Here is a 22679-nt window from a genome sequence, read left to right as displayed (position 1 = left end):
TTGTGACAATCCAACCGAAAGTACATTTTCACAAAAAACAAGGATTAGTTTGGTTTTTGGTACATAATTGGGTTGTTTACTTCTGGAAAACCATGGCTCAAACGGAGGCCAATCTCACAGAGCAATTGGACAATGAAGAAGTAAGGGAAATTCTTAAAAACACCACTGATTTACGTCAATATTCGCGACAAATCGAAAAGGAGTTTAAGGAGGTGGAGAATAAAAGCATCGAAGACTATATCAAAGAATCTCAAAACATTGCTGCTCTACACAACCAAATTGGCGAGTGTGATGATGTTTTGGAACGTATGGAAAACATGCTCATGAGTTTTCAAAGTGTTCTAAGCAACATTAGCACGGAAATCACTCAACTGCAAAAGAAATCTGTTGCAATGTCGGTACAATTGACCAACCGCCAATCTGTGAAGGCACAATTGTCACAGTTCATAGAAGACATGGCGGTGTCCGAAGAAATGATTATGTCCATTATGGAAACTCCAGTCACAGAGAAGGAATTTGAAAAGCAATTGAATATTCTAAATCACAAATTGTCCTTGGTGAAGGAACTGAGTTTCAAAGAATCTAAAGCCACAACTGATGTGGCAGATGTCTTGCACAAACTTCGACTGAAAGCAATGTCAAAAATACGCCAATACATGCTGGAACAAATCTACAAATTTCGCAGACCCATGACAAATTATCAAATACCACAAAATGCAATGCTGAAACATAAGTTTTTCTTTGAGTTTATATTGTCGAACGAGCGTCAAGTGGCTCAGGAGATATGCAACGAATACATTGATACCATGAGTAAAATATATTACAGCTATTTCAAGGTGAGTAATGGGGTGGAGTTTTTTTTTTTGAAATGGACTGGAATTCTATTAACAATTATTTTGCAGAGCTATTCATCTCGTTTGGCTAGTTTGAGATTCGAAGAATCCTGCACTAAAGATGATCTGATGGGTATAGAGGACAATGTTTCCAAGGGTCTTTTTGCCAAGACCACAAGTTTGAAACACAAAAGTACTATTTTCACAATTGGCAAGAGGGGCGAAATTCTCAATCAACAGTTGGAAGCACCAATAATTGTACCACATGCACAGATGAAGAATAGGGTGAGTTGAGCTATGTTACATGTTGTGTCTTGAATAACATGCAAAACTGATACGAGTTTTGGTATATTTTTTTCATGGTAACTTAGCAAAAAACGTTAGATCTCGGACGCCTATTTAAGCGAATTTCTATTTTAATCCTTGTAGTTTTTGTTTTAACCACATTTTCATGTGTGGTGGCGATCCTTGTAGTCACCAAATATAGGAATTTTACGAAAACTAGGGAATTAGTGCAGCGATGAGCGAATACGTACACAAGAACGTAGACCAATGGGTTTGGAAATAATGTGCACACGTGTTAGTGTGCCCATCACTGGTTTCAATTTTGTGTCATCTGCACAGAAAAAAAGAAATAATTAAAAAAAACTAACATTTGACCGATCAGAACAATGCGGAAATCAATTGAAAGGAATTTGGAAGTTAAATTCGAATTTAATTTAAGTGCTCACAGACTGATGTCTATAACAGGGAGTCCAATAAGAGGTATTTGGGGGTAGAGTACGTATTTGACAATGTAATTTGTGGCCAAGTATTTAGCAGCCGACTATCTTTATACCCAAACACACTCATTCCCGTGTTGTGTGAAACGATCCGCAAGTTAGTAGCTTTAAGCGTAGAGTATGAATTTTAAATTCTAATGCGCCGACAAGTGTTCTGAAGAACTGGACCTACCCTTTTAGTGGATACAAAACTTAATTATGGCAATATAAATCTCAAATATCGAATATGGGAGTATAGTACATATCTGTTATCCAACTAATCGACCAAGTGCCGACAGCCAACCACTGCACAAAATCGCCCAAAAAGTATTTAGGAGTAGAAAACGAAATTTAAACTTGAATTGGATGTCTTGCCGCCGCAATACCAAATCATTCGGGCTGCCATTACAGCAATCAGGACAATATAATAGGCAAATGACAACTATTTAAGAGTTGTTGTTGTAGCCACATTTTCGAGTGGAATGCAAATTTGACATTAGACATTTTGAATCAAGAGCCAAATCGGTACTCAAACTACATATGAACGTTAAACATTTTTTGAGACAGCTCTGGGGCCTTAAAAATATTGTTTTTGGACTTTTGCGCAGTACGCAAAAGAAAATTTTGTACTCATAAATAAATCTAGCCAGCACTTAGTGTAAGGATACCTACCGTTGATGGCCCGAGCTCCAGCTTAACCTCACAGCTATCTATAGCCCGAAAAAAACTTTTACCAGGTAGCCACTCCTGCAAAATGGCAAAATGTATGCCTCAAAATGCTACAACCGTCTAGGAGCTTATATAAATCTCTTAGTCAATAAAAAACTCTGTTCCAGTGCATTTAGAAGGAAAAAGTCAATTTTTAACAGTCAAAGCTGTTTTTTTTTTGAAAATATTGTTTTTTTTTTTTTTGATATTTGTTAAAAATCAAAAGCTTCTAAGCTACAGCAAAAAACGTAAATGTTTAAAGCCTGATTTTCAATGGGAGTGTAGGAAATCGCCTACACTTTAATCCCTGTTAAATCCATTTTTATACATGGGCTAAATGCGAGCTCCTCCGGACCATGCGTGTCTGTGCGGGAAGGAAAGATCTTATTAAGGTCCTCAATAAGGAAAGGTCTCTCCAGAATATCGTATTTGTTTAACCCATACACCTGCCTGAACTCTAGAGAGCAACAAGTTTTTTACATAATTAGCATATAATTTTGTAAATAACACGGAATTCCTGACATGGATTTTCTTTTTCGAGGTAACTTTTTGTATTTAGAGCGCACGGGGCGGATCAATATCCCCACGATCTTTTAAGCCTAACCAAACCCTAGCATATAAGTGTAGCAGGCCACCGCAGCCCAGAGGCTAGCATATCCGCCTATGACGCTAAATGCCTGGATTCAAATCCGGGCGAGAATACCAGAAAATGTTCAGTGCTGGTTATCCCCTGCTGCAGAGGTTTGTGAGGTACTATGCCATATAAAAACTTCTCCCCAAAGAGGTGTCTCGTTTGCGGCATCTTGTTCTGATCTCATCACTGTACTTAAACTTGAATCGGACAGAACTCATTGGAAGTTTGCTCCTGTTCCTTAATGGAATGTTCAAGGGCAAATTTGCAAGTTTGCTGGTTAAAATACGATTCCTAAATACCTTCTCGAAGAGCTCCGTGGTACAATGCCGAATTCTGGAATAGGAGAGGATATAACATCTCCAGTTGATTTGTAGGGTTTACAAGAATTTACCACAGATAAGCAGCCCATCAAATTTTATTTATATCCAGCTCCATTAAAGCATAGACAGTTTTTAGGAGATATAGAAAGATAGGAAACAATCTTTGTTTTAATGTGTTTTCGCAAAATTTGTTTACTTTTCTCTCTTTCTTTGCAGTATACATTTGAGGCTCTATTTCGCTCGGAACAATATGCTCTGGTGGACAATGCCTGCCGTGAATATCTTTTTGTAACCGAATTTTTTATGGTGCGAGGAGCCCAAGCCCAGGATTTATTCAATCAAATAATGGGCAAAACGCTAAGTCTGATGATAGTGAGTCATAAATAAAGCTCTTACCATAAAGCTGTAAACTAAAAACTCTATTTTATTTTATAGAAAAATCTTGAGACCAGTATCCAAGACTGCTTTGACACAATAGCCATGTTTTTATGTATTCAACTGATATTCCGCTACCAACTGATGTGTCACAAAAGATGTGTGCCAGCATTGGATAAGTGAGTATGAGAAAGGTGTGTTTAAACGAAATTTAATTTTATTTGATTGCGCCAGATATTGGGACTCCTTGCAAGCGGTATTTTGGCCAAGATTTGAATATGTTTTTCGATTGAATATTCAAAGTATAAGGGACTGTGATCCTACCAAATTCAGCAAGGAAATGGGACCGCATTATGTAAGTCCAAATAACATTCTTTAAAACGGTTGGTAAAAGAATTTTGGTTTTATTTGACCCTTTGTTTTAGATCACCCGCCGTTATGCTGAATTCTCAGCGGCCATAGTCGGCATTTCGGAACATTTTCCCAATGAATTGGTCAGCCGCCTTCTACTCGAATTACAAAACGAAGTTGAATGTTTCATTTTGCGCATGGCTGCCATATTCCCCAATCGCAAAGAACAACTAATTTATCTGATAAATAACTATGACCTCGTGTTGGGCGTTCTTATGGAACACACTCGCGATAATTCCAAAGAAGCTGAGGCATTCCGTGAACAACTCAATGCCCGCAGTGCTGAATATGTCGAAGAGATATTGGCACCACATTTCGGTGGTATTATACACTTTGTCAAGGAATGTGAACCTCTGTATGAGAAAGAACAGATGGATGAAGTGCGAAAACAAGAACGCAGAAGTCTTTCGTTGGTTGCTAGTTTCTCCACAAGTTGGAAAAAGTCATTGGAGGAATTAAATCGTGAAGTTTTATTATCATTCCCTTCTTTACTGACCGGCTCCCAGCTCTTACAATTGGCTTTGGCCAGCCTTGTGCAATATTATCACAGATTCCATAAATTATTAACACCAAATGCTAGGGCCCAACTTACAAATATCCATGTGGTTATGGTGGAGATGAAAAAATATAAATGTAATTATTAGGGAATTTAAGTACGTTGTTTTCTAGATTTCACTGTGTATTCCATTAGTAGTTTTAATAAATTGTATATGACTCTTTGACGGGGGTTTCTGATAAACAAATAAACTAATTATTTAATGTACAATTATACAAAATATTAGAACTTTATTAATATGTATAATATAGGTATGGGGTTTCCGCCTATTGCCATTTATGTTTATTTAGTCTTCATCTTCAAACATCATTTCAACCAAATCCTTATTCGAACAACGCTCTCCATCCAAACGCTGAGGAGATTTCCAACGCAGCAATGTGGGCAGAAAAACCAAGTGAGTGTTGGGGTCTTTGCGGAATGGGCAGTTCAAATCTTTCCAACTGAAATATAAAGAAAATATAGGTATAAAATATAGAGAAGCTATAAACTGGGCCTAGCTTTTTATATACTCCACCTCCTGCTCAATCAGAATAGGAGGATTTCATTCCAGGAGAAATTAATTGCCTGGGATTTTCTTCCCAGGGAGTTTTTAGAATTGGGCTGTATATAACACCTTAGGGTGGTTCTATTTCAAAGGGAAAAAATCGATGTCAAATTTTTTTGCGCCAAAACCCCAAAAAGTTTCATCTTGTCAGATTTTAAGATTCCAAAAATTTGAGCACAATTGGCAGACGTTAACACGTGCTGCTGGTGCCTCAAAGTTTAGAAAAACTCTTTTTTTTTGCAATTTGGCGACTTTGGGTACTTCGGCGACCCATATCTCTGAAACGGCTAAAGTTTTTGCCCGTGGCAGAGCCTTTCAGATGGGTAATACAACATTCCATACCAAATTTCAAGCAAATTCGCCAAAAATTCTTGCAACGACGCCTTTTGAAGTGTAAATCGTGCGAATTATGTATATGGGAGCTATATCTATGTTTTTGGGTTTCATTACAAACAAGTAAAAGCGTGCTAAGTTCACCCGGACCGAATCTTGGGAACCCACCACCATGGATTCTGCTCAATAGCTCAAGCAGTCAAATCGGGAAATCGGTTTATATGGGGACTATATCAGGTTATTGACCGATTAGGACCGTACTAGGCTAAGTTGTTGAAAGTCATAACAGAACACTACATGCTAAATCTCCGCCAAATCGGACAAAAATTGCGGCTTGTAAGGGCCCAAGAAGTCAAATCGGGAGATCGGTGTATATGGGGGCTATATCAGTTTATAGACCGATTCGGACCGTACTTGGCACAATTGTTGGAAGTCATAACGGAACACCACGTGCAAAATTTCAGCCAATTCGGACGTAAATTGCGGCTTGTAAGGGCTCAAGAAGTCAAATCTGGAGATCGGTTTAGATGGGATATAGCTATCAGGTTCTGGACCTATTTGGACCGCACCTGGCGCAGTTTTTGAAAGTCATAACAGAACACCACATGCAAAATTTCAGCCAAATGGGATAAATATTGCGGCTTCCAGGGGCTCAGGAAGTCGATATTAAGTATTAGGTACGTGTTCGACCAAATGCAAATTTTGCCCATGAACATTCCACTAAGGAACAGGGTCAAACTTCTCACATATCAATGAGTGCAGTCCGATTCAAGTTTAAGCTCAATTATAAGGGACCTCCTTTTTATAGCCGAGTTCGAACGGCGTGCCACTGTGCGACACTGACAATTAGCTTTAGCCTGACTGACTGACTAACAATTAGCTTTAGCCGTTTCAGAGATATGGGTCGCCGAAGTCCCCAAAGTCGGCAAAAAGCCGCAAAAAGTAGAGATTTTCAAAACTTTGAGGCGCCAGCATCACGTGTTAACATCTTCCAATTGTGCTAAAATTTTGGGAAACAATTTTTTTTATTGAGTTCAAAGGTATTTTATTGACTGAAAAAAATTAAAATAAATTAATTTTGGTACATAAGGCTTCCAAACGTGTCTTGGACAGTGGTTTTGTCATCATATCAGCTAATTGATTTTCTGTCGAAATTTTCGCAACTTCTATTTTGCCTTCAGAAACTTTTTCCCTGATAAAAAAGTGTTTGATAGAAATGTGTTTGGTTCTTCGGTGAAATTCCGGATTTTGTGTCAATCGTAATGCCGCATTATTATCTATATATAATACTGGCGTCTCCTTTAAATTTGAAATTTCATTGTACAACCGCCTAAGCCAAATTAATTCTTTGCAAGCTTCATTTGCAGCTATTATTTCGGCTTCTGTAGTTGATGTTGACACTATTCTTTGTCTTTGACTTAACCAAGATATGGCACCACCAGCATAGACAGCCACTACTCCTGACGTAGATCTTCCTGTCTCTATACAGCCTCCAAAGTCTGCATCACTGTAGCACTTCAAGCCATTTTCTTTTTGCTTCTCGTATTTGATGCCATAGCTTAGTGTTCCAGATATGTATCTGAGCACTCTTTTTAATTTGATAATGTCCTCCTGAGTTGGATTTTCCAGATGTCTTGATAAATAGCCAACACTATATGCTAAATCTGGTCTTGTTCCAATCATTAGATACATCAAAGCACCTACAGCTTGTCTATATGGAAAATCCGTTACAATATTTCCTCTTTTGCAATTGTCTTTGGATTTTTCCATAGGTGTAGAAACTGCTTTGCATTCGGAGAAGATATATTTTTGTAATATGCGCTTTGCATATGCCGGTTGATTTATTTTGATACAATCTTGTGTTCTTTGAATTTCCAAGCCAAGGAAATAACTAGTTTCCTTTGCTGTTATCTTAAATTCTTTCTTCAAATTATCCATAAATTCTCGTAGTTGTTCCCTGTCTGTTACTGCGACCAAGCCATCATCAACATACAGTGCAAGTATTAACTTATTTCCATTTTGCTCTCTTTTATATAAACAAGGATCAGCTGAACTTGCTTTCATTTTAACTTCATTTTCTAAGTATTTTCCCATTCTTCTGTTCCAACATCTAGGTGCTTGTTTCAGTCCATACAGGCTTCTATTTAGCTTACAAACACGTCCACTACCATCATTAAAGCCCTCAGGTTGATCCATGTAAATAACTTCATCCAGTTCACCATACAAAAATGCTGTTGTTACATCGAACTGCATCATGCAGAGATTTTCGATTGCAACGATACTTAACAGTGATCTTATTGTATTCATTTTTGCTACTGGACTGAAGGTCTGATTATAATCAACGCCTTTTTCTTGTTTAAACCCTTTGATAACTAGTCTTGCTTTGAATTTATCTATACTACCATCAGCATTTAATTTTAGTCGATAAACCCATTTACCTGGCAAAGCTTTTCCACCTGGAGGCAACTCTATCAAATTCCATGTATGGTTTTCCTGTAGTGATTCAATTTCGGATTCCATTGCTTTGATCCATTCATTTTTTTCATGACAATTCAAAGCTTGTTTATAAGTTTCTGGTATTTCAATGGTGCTTTCTACTTCCTGTACCATCATAACAAAATCCTTATACTTTTGATTTTGAATAAGAGACCTTTCTCGCAATCTTTTGTATATCGGCTCTTCATCTTCGGAATCAGTTTCTCTAAAACGTTTCGTCGATACAGTGTTATCAGGAACCCTTTCGAATTCTTCTGAAGATGATTGATCTTCTTCAGATAATGCTGGTACAACAGGATTATTACTTTCAGCTTGATTCCTTTCTATTTGAAGTATGTCTGAACTATTTTCATTTTCTTCATTTATATCCTCGTCATATTCTGAACCTGGTTCTTTTGTAGGAAGGCTGGAAGGCTTAATTCATTTGATGAACTGTAATTCAAATCCTTTGACATATCCTTTAAGTTCATATCCTTCTTCTCTATTGATACATCCTTCGATTCGTTTTTGTCGTCTATGAAATTTTTCTGACAATTTTGAATTTTTTCATCAAATTTTATGTCTCTTGAAACTTCTACACTTCTCTTTTCTGGTATATAAACCCTGTCCCTCTCATCACCGTCGTAACCGACTAGGTACCCTTTCATGGCTTTCTTGTCCATCTTTGATCTTTTTTCTTTTGGAATATGCATATAGCATTTCGAACCAATTATGCGCAAATGGTTTATTCTGGGTTTCTTTTCAAACCAAACTTCATGAGGACTCATGCTGGATATGGAAGATTTCGATGTCCTATTCAAAACGTATATTGCAGTTTTTATTAGTTCTGCCTACATCGATTCTGGGAAATTTGCTTCTGAGTTTGCATATTTGAACGTTCTTGCCATTTCAACTATTGTTCTGTTGTCACGTTCGCATCGACCATTTTGCTCCGGGGTATAGGGTGCAGTTAATTTGTGAGTTATACCAAAACTTTTTAAAATTCCGTTTACGTATTTATTGTTGAATTCCTTCCCATTGTCGCTAAGAAAAGTTTTCACTGAATGACCTTGTGCTTTAGCGTGGGCTAGCATTTCCTTGAGTGTAATAGCCACGTCGGATTTTTCTTTAGCTATGTATCCATACCTGTATTTTGAAAAATCATCTTTATATAATATGAGATACTTGTACCCTTGAAAAGATTTTTGGAAGGGACCGCAAATATCGGCTGAAATAAGTTCTCCACACGATGTTGCTGTTTCTCTATTTCCAAACGGTATTCTTGTAGATTTTCCATAAGCACATGGCTCACAAATTTCTCGTTTCATCTTAACTTGTATGCCAAATTCATGTTCCAACTTTTCTTTTATATGACGTATATCTTGATGTCCCCATCTTTCATGATAAAGTTGAAGCATAGAATTATCTGAAACTGCCATGCATATATTTTGTTTAACTTTTGGAATTATTGGTCGTATTGATGCTTTATAAAGGCTTCCATTCCTTGAACGACTTCCATGCAGTACCACTTGGTTATTCACTGACAACCAACACTCCTTCACTGTTGAATTAAAACTGCTTATTGGATTTCTATCTTGTGCTGCAAGTACCGAAAACAAATTTCTTGAAATATCTGGTACATACCAAACATCCTCGAGTTTAATTTTTAATTTCATGCCTTTGACAAATGAAATTATTTCGATAGTTCCTTTACCATAAGCCTTTATTGATTCCTTTCCAGCTGCTTTTATAATTTGGGGCTCATTGAAATTGTTGAAGTCTGAAAGCATCTCATATAAATTTGTTACGTGTTTCGTAGCTCCATTGTCAATCCACCAAATTTCACTGGAATTAAATGTGCAATCTGTATCACTTTCAATATTTAATGCAACATTAATATTTGTAGACGGCGACGACGCTCACGACTTCTTTGATGGTTTACCATCTTCAATCCATTTTCTGCATTCTTTTAGCCAATGCCCCTTCTTTTTGCAGTAATGACAAACGTCTTCCTTCTTTGAGGAATGTTTAACATTTTTTTGCTTTAAATTTTTCTTTGCTTTTACCATTAAAGCTTCTTGATTGTTACCTGAATCTTCGAAATCTTTCCTAAAATTTCTTTCATAGAGACAAATTTGTAAAATTAGCTCATCTATGGATTTGTCTATATCTCTTGTCATCATCATCCAGCTAGAGCGGAACATTTCATAAGACGGTGGAAGAATATGAAGGATTTTGCATACCAAGAGCATATCTGGCAATATATTTTCTCCTTTAGATCTCAATCCAGCATTTAATTCATCCCATAAACCTCTTAGTTTCGCAATATGTGTCGAAGCATCTTGATTATCTTGCCATCCAAAAGAAAACATGTCTGAACATATTTTAAACAATTGGTCTTTTGATGTAGCTTCATAAATGTTCTTTAACGCATTCCATGCTTCGTAGGCATTCTCTTTATCCATAATCTTCTGATATACTTCATCCGTGACCGTGTTGGTAATTATGCTCTTCGCATAACAATTTGCTTTACGGAAAAATTGCTCTATTTTCTTGTGTTCTTTAATTTGAGACTCGGTAGCTCCATCTTGCAAAGGAAGTGGTGCTTCAACTTTCTTGTCTATAACATCTAAAGCGCCTTCATAGAAGTCTAGAATATTCCTTACTTTCCTTTTCCATATAGGCCAATCCGCAGGACCTGATAGCGGCTTCAAATTCTTGGTGAATTCCATATCTTTCTTTCTTGAAAAAAAAAATCCACAATTTTTCTTTTCTTGTGAAAAATATTTTTTTTTTTTACGAGACTGGGCTCATAACCTATTGAGTTCAAAGGTATTTTATTGACTGAAAAAAGTGTTTTTCATATACGAGTACACATAACAACACAACATAACAACGTACATAACAACACAACATAACAACGTAGTAAAGTAGATTTCAGGCTACTTATAAAACAACTTTAACATTTTTTAACCACTCTAATAACATCCATATAATCCAATATGCATACTAAACATCTGGATGCTTATACGTAAGGATGTTTATTTACCTATATACTTTTTTCAAATAAATTTGGGCAATACAAAAGGCGTACGCAGCCTAACTAGGCCATATTTCGAAACGTTTATAGTATCAAATTTGATGTTCTTTTTGTCGTAGCAGTGTGTTGCACACTAAGGCGGCAGCCCTTGCCGATGAAGGACTCCATCGGGTCAATCCGGTACTTGCAAACGGCTGCCATGGGATTGTTGTTGTTGTTGTAGGAGTTTATTGTATGCTATCTTTCATCTGTTGATTCTGTTGAATGTCAAGATCCAGGATCTCTGCGACTAAGATGGGGTGCGTCCACAGGGATCTGGGTCTGGCCGGGCACTTAAACAGGTGACGTGTATCGTGCGGTCCCTGGTTACAATCGGGACATACATCTTGCACGTCGGCATCAATCTTTGCTCTGTAGGAGTTGAAGCGGCTGCATCTGACGGAACGTAATTGATCCAGAACCACTCTGGTTTGCCGGGGGAGGTCAATTTCTTCAAGTGCAATGAGAGGCGTTCGTTCTCCATGCCGCTTGATCTAGAGGTTCTCTCTTGTAGAGCTGAACCTCACGCTCTAGATCATGTAGATCTACCTTAAGGCTGATGGGCGGTGGATATCTATCCACAAGATGACGATTTGGATGGTTTCTGCGATAATAGCCCAAAAGGTATTGTTGAGACAGCATGTATTTATGTCTTCGCACTGGTAGGATCTTTGCCTCCTGATGCAGGTCCACATGAGAACTGAGGAGACAGCCTGTCGCTGTCTGTCTGATGGAGGTGGTCCACATGAGAACTAAGGAGACAGCCCGTCGCAGTTCGGAGGGCGGCATTCTGACAGATCTGAATATTATTCCACTGCGTGTCACAAAGTTGACGTGACCACACTGGCGCTGCATAACTTACCACAGACCGGCCAATTGCTTTGTACGTGGTCAACAAGGTTTCTTTGTGTGCACCCCAAGTGCTACCAGCAAGTGACTTTAGACTTTATCCCAAATTGCTGTGGCATGTGGGGAGAATGTGAAAGAGCTGTCAAATGTGACGCCAAGTATTTTGGGACATTTGATGGTCGGAATCATTCTCTATCGACCATCACAGTCAGCTCAGTATTCACCTCACGCGTATTTGTAGTGAACATTTCTTGCAGCAAAATTTTGAGGCAAGTTCGTTGAGGTAGACGTACAACCTATCGCAGATGTCAACAATAGGTGGGGGCCTGATGCCATGATCGTACAATCGTCCGCTATGATACGACCTCTACGCCATCTGGAGGGGGTGGAATGGAGGATAGGCAGAGGTTAAACAGTGCCGGAGATATATGACCACACAGATAATTCGCGACCCAGCGTTTCAGGCCTGACTGGAGGGACGTGTTGGTTTTGTCCCCAAATAATTTGACATGGCTGACCGTGTCGACTGCCTTCGATAGGTCCAGTGCCACAAGGACCGTCCTATCACATGGCCTGGGCTGGTTGAAACCACGGCAAATATGTGCGGTGATGGCATGCAAAGCTGTTGTTGTGCTATGCAGTCAGTGTACGTGTCAAATTTGGTTGTTTCCCTCGTGTGAATAAAAACCACACGACACGTCAACTGTTCACCTGCACAGCCAAACTTACTCGACTTACTACCGGATCTCTTTGGGCGCAGGGTACCTGGATACAAAACTTAGCAAACGAATTAATGTTGAAGACGCAAATCAATTCTCTTTTCAGTAGTTTAGATAGAAATGGTCTACTACTTTGATGATTGGCATAGTTATAGAGCTAATAAATTGAAATTAAATTTAACTAAAAGTTTGCTCACGGCCGAGCATCAGAATGAGCTCGAAAACTAGCTTTGTAGATTGCAACCCAACCATTATATAGAACGTTCTACGGAACGCTTGATCCATCGTAAGCTCTAGATAACGTTAGTTATAAAACGACTTTTGAAAAATTCGCAAACAAGTATATCCAACCCAGACTGACACCCTTTGTAGATGGAATTAAGTAATAGTAGGCCTACACACATGTGGTTCATATATAAAAACAATGTGTATATGGATTATTTAACAATAAGGCTGTATGAGTCTCTAGCAGAAAGAATATAGCCAACTTCTTAATAAAAAAATGTAACCACAACTACTCATAATTTCAAATTATAGTTGTTGAGTGTGATTTACTCGTGCTTATCTAATGGCTAAAATCTACTGTGGTCATAAACTTGAATGTGTGCGCTTTAGCATTCTTTATCACTTGCGACACTATAGTAATAAATATCATCATATGCGCTTATTTACCAAAAAGACGAACAAATTTAACTTAATTCAAATATACTCACTAAGCCCGCTCTCCAACATCAACATGAATGAAATGTGAATTTTCGGGGGATTTAGGTAGAGCATCATGAATCACCGGCTCGGCTAAATTAAGAGAATAAAAAAACAAATTTTTTATAACGCAATTACATTCCAATAAATCGATATGCAGTTGAATTTCGATGTATATTTACCCTTGACACAATAAGGACACCAGCTTTCGCCTTTTTCATCTTTTCCACCGGAAAATAGAACATGAATGGGCTGCTTAGATCCCTCCAATTCGCCCACCAGTTTAATGAACTCGTCATAACCTTTAACATTGTGTTGGACGACCATTTTGTTGTCTGCTACAACTTTTACACTTGTGGCTCGGGCTAATGCCTTAGTGGTATATAGTTGGCGTTGTGATATTTTATAAATATCACCAACCAATTGCCTTAATATATGCGTTTTGAACGAAATTTTGCAAAAACTGGCTTACGGAGATGTGCTCTTTACTTGAATAAGTTGTCAGATGGCAGCAGCGTTGCCAAACTACCGCATTGAGGTATATTTGATCAGGGATGAATTTCGGCTTAAGGGCAGTATGCACCTCTGGCAAAATTTTCTTTACCCTAGGGTTGGTACTCTATGCGGCTTTTCACGTGAACACCTGTCAAACTCCATATAAAAAACGTTAAGCAAAGATTTCAGAAATTGTACAAGCAGTACAATTGTACTGCTTGGTCTTCTTTGTTAGTAAGTCGCTTAGATAAGGTTAATAGGTGTGTGAAAATACTGTTTTTTACCTGCGGTATGATATTTACATATTGAAAATTTTCCATTAAACAAAAAATAGTCCTTTGAACTTGCTATAAAAAGTGTCAAATATATAGAGAACATTTTTATTTGTATATATTGCACAAACTTTTTCAATTGAGCGTAATTTCGTAAAAGTTTTCAAATTAGTTTTCTATTTACGAAGGAACAAAAAGAGGAGTTAGTTAAAAACATATTCACAACTGGAGCAAATGAGATTTCGGAAATCTCGTGTTTTGCAACGAGGTTTCCCATAAATTTTCAGTGTGAGCAAATCTACTTATTTGAGAGCATTTGCAGCAAATCTCCTTCGAAATTCAAATGCAATACTGCATTTGCATTGAATACCAGTTATTATCGGTAGTTTTGGGCAGCACGTTTTTTCAACTTTAGTTTTCATGCCAACTTGCATTAAAGGTGTTGATCTCCCCTTTAATTTGGTGTACGCACTTTCTTGAACGAAGTCCATTTATGGCTTCCACACTAGATTTAGTGTCCTGCCCTTCAGTTTCAAAATAGAAATCTAGAAGGACTGTTCTACGAAAAACAGTTCTGGTATATTTGTGATACACCAAATTAAAGGTGCAGATCTCCCCTTTAATTTGGTATACACAGTTTGATGAACGAAGTCCATTTATGTCTTCCAGAATGGATTTAGGCCATGTTTCCACTTAGAGCAAGTCTATATTTGCGACGAGATTTCGGAAATCACGTGTTTTGCAACGAGGTTTCCAAAACATTTTTAATGTGAGCAAATCTACTTATTTGAGGGGAGATCTCCTCCCAAATTCAAATGCAACCCTGCGTTTGCATTGAATACCGCTTACTATTGGAATTTTTGGGCAGCAGTTTTTCTTAACACCTGAGAATTTCTTGTCGAAATTATTAAATTTAGTAGTAATTTAATAAAATCGTTTCATAAACTTAATTGCTGACTGCAATTCAAATGCTGAACACAATAAAAATTTTAATCACAATAAAAACGCTGTCGTATAAATCGAAGTGGAAACGGGTTTTGGAGAAATAAATAAAGTGGATTTGGACTCTAGTGGAAACCCGGCTTTAGTGTCCTGCCCTCCAGTTTCTAAACAGAAATCTGGAAGGATTCTTCTACGAAGAACAGTTCTGGGATATGTGTGGTACGCCAAAATAAAGGTGTTGATCGCCCCTTTATTTGGTATACGCACCTTTTTGACCTCCAGGCTGAAAGTAAACAACTCAAACATCTTCTCAGACAGCAAGGCAGCCATTAAGTCTCTGGAGAACGTATTTCCGAACGCAAAAATCTCCCTCGACAGTCGCAGTTCTCTTAACGAGATGGCTGAAGGAATCCTTGAGGAGCTTCAAACCATTTAAGTCTCCCGGACCTGATGGAATATTTCCGGCGTTACTACAGAAAGAGACAGACTGTATGGCTCCTCGTCTGGCAAAAATTTTCACAGCGTGCTTAGGACTTTCATATACTCGGAAAGCCTGGCAGGAGGCAAGGGTGATGTTATACCCAAGCCCAGCAAGGCAAGTTATGCGACACCATAGGCCTACAGACCCATATGCCTTACGTCCTTTCTACTCAAAACCATGGAACGTATTGTGGACACCATGATAAAGACTATGACATCCAGCGAACTGCTCAAATACATACAGCATGCCTTTGTCAAGAGAAGGTCGGTGGAGACTGCCCTGCACGAGGTTGTGCATAAAAGAGAAGAATCCTTCGTTGCCAAAACCTACACACTGGCGGTATGCATTGACATCGAGGGGGCTTTTAACAATGTGCGGAGCAACACACTGATCCAATCCTTAGACCAATACCGGTCCTTAGAGACTTGATAAACCATATTCTAAGGAACAGGTGGATATGGCAAATGATTGGGCTAGACCCAGAGGTCTCAATGTTAACCCAGAGAAGACTGAAATATGCCTGTTCACGAGGACGACGAAGGTGGGCCAATTTAAAGCACCACGTTTCCTCAATAATACGATTTCGATATGTGACAAGGTCAAATACTTAGGTGTGATTATGGAGAGGAAACTGAATTGGAAGTGTCACATTCAGGAGCGTACTGAGAAGGCTCACAGATGCTGGGCACTATGTAGACGGTCCGTAGGCTCGAAATGGGGCCTGAATCCTAGGATAGTCCACTAGCTCTACAGGAGCTTGATTAGACCAATACTTACTTACGCCCTGTAGTTTGGTGGACTGCTATGGAGAAAAAGTGCAACATAAGGACCATACAACAGGTTCAGAGAACTAAGGCACTGGAGACTATTCTAGATATACGACCCATTGACATACAGATTAAGTGAGGCTGCCAATGCGACTATGAGACTTAAGGCGATGGGAGAATGGTTTGAGGATGGGAACAGCTCATACCATCGCGGTATAATCGAGGCGACGATAGGAAACCTGGAAGGAAGGGAAGAGGTTTCCGATCGGATACCTGAGATGAACCCTGAAGTCGAGTGCGAGGCGCTGCTGCTATCGGCACAGTCTTGGATTGACGGAACCCTAGTATTGCCATCTGCAAGATGATGTTAAACGGATGAATCAAAGCTAGAGGACAAAGTGAGCCTGGGGGTTTACATTGAGAACCCTGAGATCTGTTTTAGACTGCGTAACCATAAAAGGGTCCTACAGGCGGAGATCCGGGCGATCACGGAAAGCGTAAAGTGGTGTGGTGCTAACGCGAGGACGTATAGTGTGAACATCTTTACCGACAGTAAAATTGCCATAAGGGTAATAACAACCAGGACGGTAAGGTCACGAAAAGTCTTGCAGTGTAAGAATTAGATTAATGCCTTCTCTGAGGATGGCAAAATCCGCATCGTTTGGGTGCCGGGTCATAACGGAGTAAGGGGAAATGAAAGAGCAAACAATCTGGCGGTGGAGGCCAGAGGATTGCCGTCAATAAAGTTGGTTAACCTGAAGCCTTGCGGGTCGACGCAGTCCGAGGGAAGGGGCGACGAATGCGCATGCAACATTGTGGAACAGCGAAACGGTCGGTAGGACGGCGAAAATCCTATGGGGGGGATCCAGATCGTGAGAAGACGATCGGGACACATATGACACTTAAGTAAAATCGGTGCGGCAAGTGATAGAATGTGTAGGGGATGCGGGGAAGATGATGAGATGTTGGAGCATTTCCTTTGTCATTGCACGGCTTTCGCGTCCAACAGATACCAGTACTTAGGTGAAGACACAATATCAGACATGAACCAACTTAGGGTAGTGGTATCGAAAACAATAAAGGATTTTGTAAGTAGCAAGGAATTCCTAACTTAAAATTTTCTTTTAGAGGTTACTTTATAGTTTTTAGAGCGCACCACAAGCCGATTACTGGCTTAGGTGTATGTCCATAGTGGCATGGGGCGGATTAATATCTATACCCTCTTTTCAACCTAACCTAACCTAATTTTCTACATATAGAGACAACTGGGTCCTTTTGCTGGTATTCCAACTACCTGTAAACTTTGGTTGAACCCACATACTTCGTTCAACAAAGACAGCAATAAAACAGAAGGCAATCACGGTTAAAAAAGTTGACTTGCATTTTGTGATCATCTACCTAGTGCTCACGCTTGTAATAATAATAAGTTTTTTTATACCCTGCACCATAGGATAGGGGGTATACTAATTTCGCCATTCTGCTTGTAACTACTCGAAATATTCATCTGAGACCCCATAAAGTATATATATTCTTGATCGTCGCGATATTTTTTGTCGATCTAGCCATGTCCGTCCTTCCGTCTGTCTGTCGAATGCACGCTAACTTCCGAAGGAGTAAAGCTAGCCGCTTGAAATTTTGCACAAGTACTTCCTATTAGTGTAGGTCGGTTGGTATTGTAAATGGGCCATATCGGTCCACGTTTTGATATAGCTGCCATATAAACCGATCTGGGGTCTTGACTTCTTGAGCCTCTAGAGTGCGCAATCTTATCCAATTGGAATGAAATTTTGCACGACGTGTTTTGTTATTATATCCAACAACTGTGCCAAGTATGGTATAAATTGGTCCATAACCTGATATAGCTGTCATATAAACCGATCTTGGGTCTTGACTTCTTGAGCCTCTAGAGTGCGCAATTCTTATCCAATTGGAATGAAATTTTGCACGACGTGTTTTGTTATGATATCCAACAACTGTGCCAAGTATGGTTTAAATTGGTCCATAACCTGATATAGCTGTCATATAAACCGAGCTTGGGTCTTGACTTCTTGAGCCTCTAGAGGGCGCAATTCTTATCCAATTGAAATGAAATTTTACACGATGTGTTTTGTTATGATATCCAAAAACTGTGCCAAGTATGGTTTAAATTGGCCCATAACCTGATATAGCTGTCATATAAACCGATCTTGGGTCTTGACTTCTTGAGCCTCTAGAGGGCGTAATTCTTATCCGATTTGAATGAATTTTTGCACGAAGTATTTTGTTATGATATCCAACAATTGTGCCGAGTATGGTTTGAATCGGTTCATAACCTGATATAGCTGTTATATAAACAGATCTGGGGACTTGACTTCTTGAGCTTCTAGAGGTCGCAATTCCTATCCGATTTGGCTGAACTTTTGCATGACGTATTTTATTCTTACTTTCAACAACTGTGCCAAATAAGGTTCAAATCGGTTCATAACCTGATATAACTGTCATATAAACCGATCTTCCGATTAGACTTTTTGAGCTTCTAGAGGGAGCAATTCTTAACCTATTTGGCTGAAATTTTGTACATGTCGTTGAGGAATGGTTTCCAACAACTGTGTCTAAATCGGTTGACAACCTGATATAGCTGCCGTATAAACCGATCTACCAATTTAACACTCAGAGCTACTGTAGGGCGCAATTTTAACTCGATTTGCTTACAATTCTGGAGGTGCTATTTTTCTATGACTTCTATCAACCATATCGGTCAATTACTTGATGTTACTAATACAAATATTGGAAAAGTCATTCAAAAAGCTTGACAAATGCGATCCATGGTGAAGGGTATATAAGATTCGGCCCGGCTTGTTTCTTGTTTACTTGTTTCAATTTGTTTTTACAAGTGAACTTAGCAAAATTGGCAAATTACTAAGCATTATATAAAATGAAAAACAGTTAGATTAAGCTTATCTGAACAATCTTCTTTTGATTTGATAAGAGCAGCTTAACTTCTACCACCTAATCCCATAGCCTGGGTATACTATTCTCTTCATTGTGTTTGCATCACCTTTATCTCACCATGTTTGTTCGTCTGTCAAAATCTCGATAACGGTGGAACGAACGAACATTCGAAATTTTGAGCAATAACTTATTGATGTATGTTGGACCGGGCCCGCTCCGCCTTCTTTTACATTATATGGAACAAAATTTTCCTTGGAATATTTATTTTCGACAATTAAAGAGCTTTTAGTGAAATACCATGTTACGAAAATAGTATTTCGCTTCAAAAATAGTTTAGCAATATAAGTGCCTTTATCTGAATCCCATATGATCTTTTTTGGTCTACGAATTTAAGTTTGGATGTAAGGTGTACTCCATTTTTAAAATTCTTGTCCTGAAAAAATATCAGCATCATGCTTTTCTCTCAAATACCATTTATTTAACCACATATTGCCATTGTTTTAAGGAGAGTTTACACGATGAGGCGTCCCCCAAAAACATGGCCCCAAAATTGGTTATCAAATTCGTTTTCCAATCTCATATACCTTTCATTCAAGTCACATATTGGCATGGCCGAAAAATTTCTACCCTTTCGGGGGTGTTTTGGGGAAGGGGTGATGCCTAAAATACATGGTCCTGCATTTGGATATAAAATTCGTATTCTACTCCCAAGTACTTTTATTTGTGACCCATAGTGCGATGGCCAGTAAAATATTGCTGTTTGCGGGAAATTTTGGGAAAGTGGTAGACCCCCAGAAAATTGGTCCCGAAAGTGGGTATCAATTGTTGCTCTACCCCCCAATTCCATTCGTTTAATCCCACATTGACATGGTCGGTAAATATGCCCGATTTAGGGGTGTTTTGGGGAGTGGGGTGGTCCACCAAACACTAAACCCTGAAATTATATCAGCAATGTGGTCTATTCCCAAATATTTGAACCCCATTTTGCCATTGGCCTCAAAATTGGATATCAAATTTGTTTTCTAATCTCAAATACCTTTCATTTAAACCCCTTATTGCAAAAGTCATTTAAACCCCTTATTGAAAAAGCCAGCAAATATGTCCGGTTTGGGGTATGGGCCCTAAAAACTATGAATATCGAGCTCCACGGTGTTGAAGACCCAAATTATCTTCGTGAGCAAATACATCCTACTTGGGGGTTGTTATGATGGTGGGACGTCCCCTAGGCAGTTGGTCCCGAATGTTGATGTCAGATTCATAGTCTACTCCCAAATATTCTTCATTTGAGCTTAATTTTTTTTCATAGTCGGCAAACATGACTGGTTTAGGAGGTGTTTTGGGGAATGGGGCGGCCACTCAGCGACTTGGCTTTGAAAATATATATTAGATGAGTGTTCTACTCTAAAATTCCTCTTATTTGAGCCTCATATTGCAATGGTCAACAAATACTTCCTATTTGGGTGGTGTTATGGGGGTGGGGTAGCCCCATAAACACTTTTCCCGAGCATTAATATCAGATTCGTGCTTAACTTCCAAAGACCTTTCATTTGAGCCCCATATTGCTATGGTCGTAAATTTGTCTTTTTTGGTGTATGTTCTCGGGGATGGGCGGCCCCTCAAACACTTGGTCCCACATCTGGATATCAGATTTGTATTCTACACTCAAATAGCTTTCATTTAAGCCCCATATAGCCATGATCAGTAAATAAGTCCTGTTTGGGGGGTGTTTTTGGGAAGGGGTGGACTCCCAGAAACTTTTCCCAAATTTGGATATCAGATTCGTATTTTACTTGCAAGTGCCTTTCATTTGAGTCCCATATGGCCATGGTCGGTAAATATGTCCGATTTAGGGGTGTTTTGGGGGTTGGGGTGGTCCCCCAAACACTTGGTCCCACAATTAAATATTAGATACGTTTTCTTATCTTAAATACCTTTAATTTGAGTCCCATATTATCGTGGTAGGTGTTTATATATACTTGGTAGGGTTTGGGATGGGGCGCCCCCTAGGTACCCAATCCGAAATTTGAGTACCAAATTTTTGTTTGTAGGTTACTATAAGAGAGAACACAAAATTTCACTTCAATCGCATCACCCATTTACGAGATCTGGCGTTTCTGAAAATTAGGGTAAGGGGGAGAGTCCGCTCCCCCTTCAGATATTACAAAATGTAGCACCCTTTTTTCAACACAGGATCATTATGCACCATTAGTGAAAATTTTAAGAAAATTGGTTCAGCCGTTTCTGAATTGTTTTTCGGAGATAGGGTATCTTAAATACAACGGTATTGCATTAGATGGGCAAAATACATCGGGAAAAAATCATGGGCTAAGTGTGTCACACTTTCAAATCTCTGAGTTTAGGTTAGGTTGAAAAGAGGGTGCAGATATTAATACGCCCCATGCCACTATGGATATACACCTAAGCCAGTAATCGGCTTGTTGTGCGCTCTAAAAACTATAAAGTAACCTCTAAAAAGAAAATTTTATTGTACTTGACACCCTTTTGGACGACGTAATGGACGAACTGCAGAGTATGAACATAACGGTAAAATTTATAGTGAAGTATGTAGACGACCTGTTCGCGGTGATAAACAAAAAAGATGAAACAACGATAATGAAATTAATGAACGCGTATCACAACAAATTAAAATTTACGATAGAAAAGGAAACTCGTGCAGAGTTACCGTTCCTGGATATGAAGATAATAAGAAATGGAAATACGTTAATAACAAACTGGTACGCGAAACCAACAGCATCGGGAAGAATGATTAATTATAACTCTACGCAACCACACAGCACGAAAATTAATACGGCCAAGAACTTCATCCACAAAGTTCTACTGTTAAGCGATGAACGTTTCAAAGCAGACAACATAAATAAAATACAACAAATTTTAAAACAGAACAATTATCCAATGGCATTAATAAATAATTTAATTCGCGACGTCACCAACGGATCCAAACGACCCCATGAAGAAAAACCATCAACGACGAAAAAATTTTACAGTGTACCGTACATCCCTAAGCTTACCGACCGCGCATCTTTGAGAAATATCATACTTGACGAAAACTCAACAACAGCATATAAATCAAACAAAACTCTAAACCAAATATTCAGGAAAAAAGGAACAACAACCAAAACAGACAAACTCAAACTAAGCAACGTCGTATACGAAATTACGTGTGATGGAGATCAACAAGAAAAATGCAACAAAAAATATGTGGGAACCACCAGACGCACACTAGGCACTAGGTTGGCTGAGCACGAAGCCGACATAAGAAAAGGGAGACAATCGACAGCACTAGCACAACATATAAAAGAGAGCGGACATGCGGCAAACTTTAAGACAGTAAGAGTACTTGACAGAGAGAAAATAGAGAACAAGCGATACACATTAGAGAGCCTACGGATTCAACAAAGACTTAAAGAGTCGATAAACACCAAAGAAGACAAAGACAACACTAAGCTGCAGTATTCCATTGCAATAACTTGA

General features: G+C 38.8%; 3 protein-coding genes across 3 annotated transcripts; 2 read left to right on the top strand and 1 right to left on the bottom strand.

Annotated features, from left to right (window-relative positions):
* On the top strand, positions 1 to 4808 carry LOC106088382 (vacuolar protein sorting-associated protein 52 homolog). Its single transcript, XM_013253875.2, has 6 exons — positions 1 to 836; positions 903 to 1118; positions 3473 to 3628; positions 3692 to 3810; positions 3866 to 3986; positions 4057 to 4808. The coding sequence occupies exons 1-6, from the start codon at positions 93 to 95 to the stop codon at positions 4684 to 4686; spliced, it is 1986 nt and encodes a 661-aa protein (XP_013109329.2). The 5' UTR covers positions 1 to 92; the 3' UTR covers positions 4687 to 4808.
* On the bottom strand, positions 4794 to 13819 carry LOC106087766 (thioredoxin domain-containing protein 17). The gene is made up of 3 exons (XM_059364989.1): positions 13482 to 13819; positions 13311 to 13392; positions 4794 to 5038 (listed from the first exon to the last, which is right to left on the bottom strand). The coding sequence occupies exons 1-3, from the start codon at positions 13624 to 13626 to the stop codon at positions 4885 to 4887; spliced, it is 381 nt and encodes a 126-aa protein (XP_059220972.1). The 5' UTR covers positions 13627 to 13819; the 3' UTR covers positions 4794 to 4884.
* A 7882-nt stretch (positions 13820 to 21701) lies between these two features.
* LOC131996063 (uncharacterized) lies at positions 21702 to 22679 on the top strand. The gene has a single exon (XM_059365509.1). It carries the CDS (start codon positions 21702 to 21704, stop codon positions 22677 to 22679), a length of 978 nt encoding a protein of 325 aa, XP_059221492.1.

This window comes from Stomoxys calcitrans, chromosome 3 (genome assembly GCF_963082655.1).
Source record: "Stomoxys calcitrans chromosome 3, idStoCalc2.1, whole genome shotgun sequence".
Lineage (NCBI taxonomy): Eukaryota > Metazoa > Arthropoda > Insecta > Diptera > Muscidae > Stomoxys > Stomoxys calcitrans.
Note: the sequence above shows the minus strand (reverse complement) of the source record. Positions and strands in the feature narration are given on the sequence as shown.

What these genes read in the sequence shown, in the direction of transcription:
- LOC106088382 (XM_013253875.2), top strand. Translation starts at nt 93, where the DNA reads ATGGCTCAAACGGAGGCCAATCTCACAGAGCAATTGGACAATGAAGAA. An exon ending in ATGCACAGATGAAGAATAGG is followed by an intron (nt 1,119 to 3,472) that starts GTGAGTTGAGCT and finishes CTTTCTTTGCAG; the next exon opens with TATACATTTGAGGCTCTATT. An exon ending in TGTGTGCCAGCATTGGATAA is followed by an intron (nt 3,811 to 3,865) that starts GTGAGTATGAGA and finishes TGATTGCGCCAG; the next exon opens with ATATTGGGACTCCTTGCAAG.
- LOC106087766 (XM_059364989.1), bottom strand. Translation starts at nt 13,626, where the DNA reads ATGGTCGTCCAACACAATGTTAAAGGTTATGACGAGTTCATTAAACTG. An exon ending in GTGTCCTTATTGTGTCAAGG is followed by an intron (nt 13,393 to 13,481) that starts GTAAATATACAT and finishes CTCTTAATTTAG; the next exon opens with CCGAGCCGGTGATTCATGAT. An exon ending in GATGTTGGAGAGCGGGCTTA is followed by an intron (nt 5,039 to 13,310) that starts GTGAGTATATTT and finishes TTTATATTTCAG; the next exon opens with TTGGAAAGATTTGAACTGCC.
- LOC131996063 (XM_059365509.1), top strand. Translation starts at nt 21,702, where the DNA reads ATGGACGAACTGCAGAGTATGAACATAACGGTAAAATTTATAGTGAAG.